Here is a 7,828-nt window from a genome sequence, read left to right as displayed (position 1 = left end):
AACTATAAATTGTTTCAAAAGGCAGTGGGCGGCCGTTTCTTATTTCTTCTCCCTTTTTACTTTTTTTAAGGGGGATGGTTGTTTGTGCCGTTTGTTTTTGTATTTCTTCATCCTATGGGGGTTCGCCTATATTATGTATATAATCATATATATATTACCTTTATTGTTTAAGGAGTGCATGACGTCGGGAGATGGGTTATGAACTGATCTCTCAGGAAAGCCAAAATGAGAATAGCAATATCATGTTACTTGCTTCCTCCCTAGAGGAAATACTCTTCAGACGACTGGCTTGAAAGGAAAAAAAACTTATCTGAGTCATCTCTGTATGGCTTACATTTATCATGTATATCAACTTTAATACGAAGCGATAGGTTCCGAAAAAAGGGGCATTGTTAGTTGTTTGTTTTTGACATCCACGTGTTCTTTCTTAATTTTTCTTCTCCCTCCCATTTCCCTCGTTCTCCTTTCTCTCTGTTCTTTCTCTTTTCTTTCGTCCACTGTTTTGCTCTCTCTGTATCACTTCCACCCGCTTTTCTTCTTTTTATTTGGGCAGGTTAGCCAGTGACATCGGAAATCAACATCATCAGCAACAACAACACCAACAACAACAACAACAACAAAAGCAACAACTCCAACAAGTATAACAGGATAATAAAACAAAAACAGCACAACAAAACAAAAGAGGAAGAAGAGGAAGAACAAGAAGAAAAAGAACAAACGAGCAAAACCACTGTTGTTGCATTGGGGACGAAACTGTGTGTTCGAGACTCTCACTTTTTCAAAAGCGAGCGGATTTATTTCCATAGAACTGTCTACCGTTGTTAAACGTAACGTGAAAAGGGCTATGGTAATGTCTTAGAAAACGTACACGCAAGTACCCACTGACTCTGTCATCATAATTTGCAATTGAACTCTCATTGTGCAAGATATGACTATTTGTTTTAATATGATTTCACTAAATTTCTTCTATGTTTGGGTCATAAAAACACATACCGTGAATATGCTGCTAAACTAATGAAATAAAATATACATGTAGGCTACTATCTCAAATCAAATTTAGCATTTAACAATTATTATAACGCGAAGTTACCGTTGAATATTGATTATTTATTTGAAGTAATCCATTTTCTTTGTATCTTTTTTTGTATCAAATATATTTTTCTGTTGAATCGTTGTTTGATAAACGGTGATAAAATTGGTGATTAAAAATTATACATTAAGCTTTGCACATTATTTATTAAGAAAAACCGTATACACACGGGCATGATTGGTACACGTATTAAAAAAGGCAGCTAGAGCTAAGACAGGTCATATTATGAATCATATTCAGGCCAAAATATTGCAGTCTAACTGACCGAGAACAAATGTTAGCTCATTTATTTCCCAACCGGGAATAGCCCGCGGCTATTGGGGCGTGGCAGACAATTATTCCTGCGATGACTAACGAAATGAAATGGCAACATCACAACCCATTTTTGAAATAATTTTTCATTTGTGGGGGTCCACGCGGGAATATGGTATGAATAAGAATTACTATTTTGTCGTCTTTATTTTGTCATTTCTCGTACAAATCTGTTCAGGTTATTGCCCAATTCCTGTGGCGAAATTTACATCAGATGCCAAAAGAGAGAGGTTGGGCAGCTTCGATCATTTCACGAAACGCAAAATATACAACGAATAGGTACTGAGGTAGTCAAGAGGGTTTTTGTTTCATAGAACAAATATTAACTTGGATTTCTACTTGGGTAAACATATGATCCTGATCAACACATGTGTAATAGACATGGGGATGATGAATGCCATCTTTTTATGTTCGAAAGTATAAGTGTCACATGTGAGAATGGGGCGGGAGGTACCACGCCCAAATTATATTTTCTCTTAGCAGATTTGATCGGAAAATTTTGATTTTGTCCCCCCCCCCCCGTTCGTAGTTTGTATGAAAGTCCAACGAAATGTTAATCTTGCTTATTGCAATACACAGGTAAAAAGGTTAATTTGTCATAGATTTTAGTCCAATAACCTCTCCGTATTTAAAATGGTCCACCCTACCACGTCTTTATTGTCGCATTTAACTATTTCTCGTGCGAAATGAGGCAAATATTAACATCGCAGAAAAGGGAGAATAATAAGGGGGAAAATTGCTTAGGAGCTGTTATTTTATGCATAATTGCATAGCTAATCATTTCACCATCACTACCAGGGAAACATGAATGCAAATACCGATAGAGGATCGACCCAGGTGAATCGGAAACCATTTTGGCATTGAAACATTCCCCCTTATAATGTTGGTAATTAGTGCCTGATTAGTGCAGATAATCGACTAATGTCTACCGCATGTTGCACCCCTTCCGTATAATTATGAGGACAGCAATGCCCCCCGTTTCCACATTACATTTCCACAGTACATGCAGGAGCGAGTGTCTACGTGTTAAAGGTATTACAAAGTTTCGATATGGGGTCATGAATATGGTTCAAATTAACATATTGGAAGCATATGCGTTCCTACAATATTCATTGATCGTTGTCCCGGTTGAAATCGAGTCTAAAGTTATGAAATTATAAATAATTAACTCTTCATGTTGTATAGCTCCCTCTCAAGGTCAATATATTAATTTAGCTATGAAACAATGTTTCTTGACAAAAATCGACCGATTAGCTATTCCCGTTTGGAAATTTTATATCACAACTACATATTCTGAGATGTTCATGGTCGCAGCTACCATTGTACGGCCGTAGGCGCTATTTGAAATTTACCAAAATTTACAGGGAGCACCGGTAAATTTTTATATTCAATTTTTCTCGAAAACAGAAGTGTTTTAGGGGTTAATTTTGTTAGTGCTTATAATACATTCACAGGGGCATCCAAATATATCAAAATTGTAAAGATTCACTATCCACCCAATTTTCAAAATTTTCCAAAACTTTGTATTACCTTTAAGAGTTGATGTGTGTGTGTATATGAACCAACACATTGATACCTTAAAGTTTACCACAGCTTCACCGTATATTCTAAGATATTGTTTTTTTCTTTGCTAAAATGTTTTTTCTTCTCCATAATCTTGATAATGTTTGATAATTTAGAAAACTCTTTTTATATTAATTTGAATAAAGATTTTGTTAAAGAACACCTCTGTTCTAAAGTAAACCTCAAATTCATAATTCATATATTTCTCTTTGCCTCTCCTTAACTGCGTTATCAATCGTTTCCCAATGCTGTGTAATTGTAAGAACAAAAAAAAAAAAACGTACAAAGACACGACCAAAAATATATCAACCATTACAGCATTAAAACATAAACTAATATACAATGGGGGGAAACAGCCAAAATTATAAAGTTTATTATGCATAATGTTTTCGAGTACGAGCTGTATACATGTAGTCAGCGATAAGCGCAAACAAGATGTAATCCCGTCTACTCTAATATCACATCCGGATGCACACCGGGGTAGTAATCAGATGTGAATGGGGGTGCTAAGCGTATTTGGACACGGGTCATCCAAGGACACCGGATAACTATGGGCGTAGGGTACCTGTCCGCACCCGTTTACTCCGCGCTAAGTATCTGGGACCAATTTCTTCCCCTTCTCATTTGCTCCGGGTCTCCATCAAAACTTATCAGAAGGGAAAGAGCATTTTTATAGTCAAAGAATGTAATGTATCGGGAAAGTTCTCTCTTTTCTGCCCATTATAGCGGGCAAATATACGAATGTCATGATAATGTATTTGCCCCCCCCCCCCCCCTATTCAGCAAGGTGGTTGGACCGGAAGGACTCCTGAAAACATAAACCATGGAAGTTTAACACCCAGAAATGTCTTACAAGGAGAACGGCTTTTAGTATTATTTGCTTATCTTGAATAATTTATCAGTATATAATAGGCTTCTGTATTATACGTTCGTAAAGCTATCTTAGAGGCGAATACAAAAAACAGCAAGGTTATATTTATAGTATTGGCATATGAGTATGGTTTACAAAATGTACGTTTGTAGAACGTAGAGTAATTTAAATATTTTCATCCAATTCCTACCTTTACCTCTATGCTTTCCTTCCATCGTTGCTAGAAGTCCGCAGAAGAAAGTGATAGCGAATAAAAGTCCTTCCGGTTCCATGTTCCCGATGCTACACAAAATTCTCTTTCCAAGTCAGGACTGTACTTCTCGAAGGCTATTCAAGAGAACTAATACTATAACAGGTCTAGTTTGTTGATGTTTTCCCTTTTACGGCTCCTTTGTTTCTTTGACCCAAGACGGTTGTAAACAAGAACAACAAAAAAGCACTTGTCAGTTTTCCTTGCTTCCTGGATGTATACTGTAAGCCATACAATGGTGGATGTCATTTGTCCGCTTTGTTTTCATCAACACACTTGTACACCACCACGAAAACATGGCTTACGACTTCACAGGATTTGAATTTCTCATAGGCTGTTTAGTCGACGAGATAACATAGTCGGTGTGATGCCTTGCAACTTCTAAAATAGTTCAGTTCGTTACAAGCAAGGTTAAATCAAAATGACTAAACGCTCATGTTAGAATTCAAAGTTACATGTACTGGAAATGAAGTGGGAGAAAGTGTCCTCCAATATTCATTTATTCAGAATTAAAGGAGTAATTACGCTCATTTACGCTCCACTATCTTAACAACAGAAAATATTTTCAGCCTATATGTTCCAAGATAAATGTCGACAACTTCCAGAATCTCGGGTAAAGGTAAAGGTAAAGCGGAAGCGGATTGTTTTTGTACCCCGTCAATAGATGCAGCGGAGTTAAACCATGGAGCTATAACGGATCGGTTGTTTTTTTGCGAGTAATTGGGCTCCTCTTAGCTACGAACAGACCATCTATTGTTGCACTTAATGTCATTGAGAAGACACATTAAACATACCTCCCATTCTTGTTGTTTTTATCGCCTTTTACCGCATTTTATGATATCCCCAGTCTCCTTTCCATCAAAGACGTGGGCAGCCGTGAGTTCGAATTTCTTAAGACTTGAAAGGGGGCGATGGATTACGTGTCGACTGATTGTGTAGCATGTAAACGTCTCGTTGGGTGACTTTTGTTCGCGATCGAATCGCGATAGTGTTTTAACGAAAAGTGGTTGTGATTGCTAAATGTCGTCTGCTGGGCCGGGGAGCCTGTTCTCTCTCACACCGTGGTACAATCTTTCTTGATGGATAAGGAATCGCGTCCAAGTCTCTTATTTTCTATAAAAATAAGATCTAGAGAATTAAGACTAATGAGCGTATAATGATATCGAAGGAAGCTGTCTTTAGAGATGCTCAGGAAAAAGTATCTACACGTATTCTGATTTCGAAATATTTCCTTTTTGCGATTATAACTACAACATAGTTAAACCAGGATCAAAAAATGAAAACGCGTTGTTGTCTGACCCTAGCCTCAATTGGTCTCTGGAAACACACAAGATCTTCAAGAAATGCAAAGTTCCCACAAACTCAGAAGCAAAAATATAATAGGCGTACTAACAAAAAATCATACAAGTATGTCTACTTATGAAAAGTGATAACTTGAGGTCCAGCGTTCGGTATCTAACGCTTGTACCTTCCACGAAAGTAGGTCCACTGTTTCTGATGACATTCGGTCAAATGATCCAGGCAGATATAATCTTGTGGACGAGAGCCAGATCAACCGATGAATTTCACCAAAAACTGGTTCTGCAATCGGTATTTCATCACAAAATGTTAAGATCCTCCTAAGTAATTTGCATTTTTAAATGATGACACTTCATAGAAAGTTCAAAATTGCGAAATGCTAAAGCTCGTCTCGTCTGAGGTTTGAGTGTCGCCACTTTGGGGCCTGTAGTCACTAATTGATGCTCCCCCTCAACCCCACCAAAATGAGCTCCGTCGGTTCGATGATGACCAAGAAAGAAAAGGCACGAAGAAGAAGAAGCTTTCTTCGATTAACATCAAACATCCATACATGTGGAGGCACCTGATGAGAGGAATGACTGCCTTCCTTCCTTCCGCTTAGGCGCAAACCACGATCAAGAACTTTGTAAATGTCGTCTGCAAAGAAATTGGCCAAGAACTCTCCAAGTGTAGCGAGCGAGGCGCAGTGCGCACGCGCAGTTGGCATGTCCAATTAGATCATTGATACACGTTGTGAAAAGTTGTTTAGGGATGATGTTTCATCGTCTGCTAGATTAATCTTTTCTTGTAGGATGGCAACGCGGGTCATGAGAAAATAGGTTTGCTCGTTTTTTCTTGGAATATATTCTTTTAACACACAGTCTAAATGTGTTCGGACATGAAGCTCCGGCGATAATTGCTCCGGGCTTGATTTCTTTTAAGATATAGGGTTTCAATTATTATAATTTTTTAAGGCACACTGTCCTATATGTAGCTACTTGCTCCCTCTATATAGAAAACTTCTCCAATCGGTGCCTGTTGGTCCCCCGTGATCCTCTTTTTCTTATGTTAAATGAGAGCTGAGTTAATGAGATAGCCACCTGTCACAGTGACCTCGCTGGCTCGCTGGGTGGTCTAATCGCTTCTGGCTGAAGTAGTAAAGCCTGCCTTTAAAGGTTTAGGGTTAGAATAGGGATAGTTATAATTAGTTATAGTGTTTGGTCAACTTAAAGGATTGAAGTTAAGAATTGGTTAGTGAAGGATATCGTCCGCGGAGCAATTATTGTCACCAGAGCATGATATATCCAACCAGTTTTGAGGCATCTAAATGACACATAACCACGACAATCATGATAACCCTTGATATTTAATGCCATTTACGTCATTGTAGTCAATTACACGAGAAAAGGGCAACATTCTAAGACACAATTTGTTGATCAATATTGACATGATTTAGCAAATTGCCGTTTTTTTTGATTGTGTAAGACTGAGATTCAGATTTCTCTCCTCAATCCCAAATTCTCTTATGTAATTGCTTAACGGTAGAAATACTAATCATTTGAACAAATTGTGTCTACCTATTTTTCGTTTTATTTTTATTTATAATATTTCTGTTTTTCTTTCTCGTGAAATATCTAATTCGACGGTTTGCATTTCCACATAACTATTCCGTTTCCAAATCTGATCTGAACATTGATTTATACAGACAATGTGTTGATTTTCCTCCGATCTGTTTCATTCAATAACATTTCAGGTAACGTTTCCCTCCGGAAGCACCATCTCAGAAACAGACAGGAAGTATAGTTTGCAGTTCATTGTTCTCAGTATCATTTTCTTGTAACACAACCATGCTAATATAAAAAATATTGTTTATCGCTGAACAAAAAAAGGGATATCAATCTTCTATTTTGCCCTGGTGGCTCATGACCAAGCCTTGTCTGTAGCTCTCTGTGGACGGCTGATCATTAACCAGTTCAAGTGCTTCTCTTGAATGCCAGTGGTGTAGATACAGGGAAACATGGGGTACCTGTCCCCCATCGAGTGGTAAAAAGAAGGGGAGACGAGAGAAGCTGGAAAGAAAAAGGGAAAGGGGGTGGGGGAGGGGGAGACGAGAGGGGAAAAGACGTCTGAGCGATCCCCACCCTCCCCTAATAAGTAGCGTTGTAAATTCGCATTTTATTTTCCGAATAGGACCGATGCCCCCTCCCCCACCCATCCTACCGCCCCCCTCAATGACTGAACTCATACTATGGAACTCTTGGCTGTCATCAACCGCCAATGAGTTACCAGCGATGAAGTACATCGCCTCGGGCCCTTCCTTGTCTTGGGCTTTGAAGGGGAAAAGAGGGGTAGGCTAGGCTGCCGAAAAGTGTAGGGGCTGTGACTGCGTTCGGGCTTATCTCCTCGACTGATACATCGGTCGACTGGGCGAGCATGGAGAGTTCGGAAGGAGTGAGATGGAAGC

General features: G+C 38.7%; 1 protein-coding gene across 2 annotated transcripts in view; it reads right to left on the bottom strand.

The window, feature by feature from the left end:
• Positions 1-6,044, bottom strand: part of LOC591618 (R-spondin-2) — a 35,550-nt gene extending 29,506 nt beyond the window's left edge. The window contains exon 1 of one of the 2 annotated variants that reach the window (XM_791173.5): positions 4,027-6,044. In XM_791173.5, coding sequence (XP_796266.4) covers positions 4,027-4,108 — 82 coding nt within the window. In that variant the 5' untranslated portion in view covers positions 4,109-6,044. The remainder of the gene's footprint in view (positions 1-4,026) is intronic. The other variant, XM_011679951.2, reaches the window with a different exon arrangement.
• Between the last annotated feature and the right edge of the window lie 1,784 nt (positions 6,045-7,828).

The sequence above is a fragment of the Strongylocentrotus purpuratus genome, unplaced genomic scaffold, assembly GCF_000002235.5.
Source record: "Strongylocentrotus purpuratus isolate Spur 01 unplaced genomic scaffold, Spur_5.0 spur5_scaffold_13, whole genome shotgun sequence".
In the NCBI taxonomy this organism is placed as follows: domain Eukaryota; kingdom Metazoa; phylum Echinodermata; class Echinoidea; order Camarodonta; family Strongylocentrotidae; genus Strongylocentrotus; species Strongylocentrotus purpuratus.
Note: the sequence above shows the minus strand (reverse complement) of the source record. Positions and strands in the feature narration are given on the sequence as shown.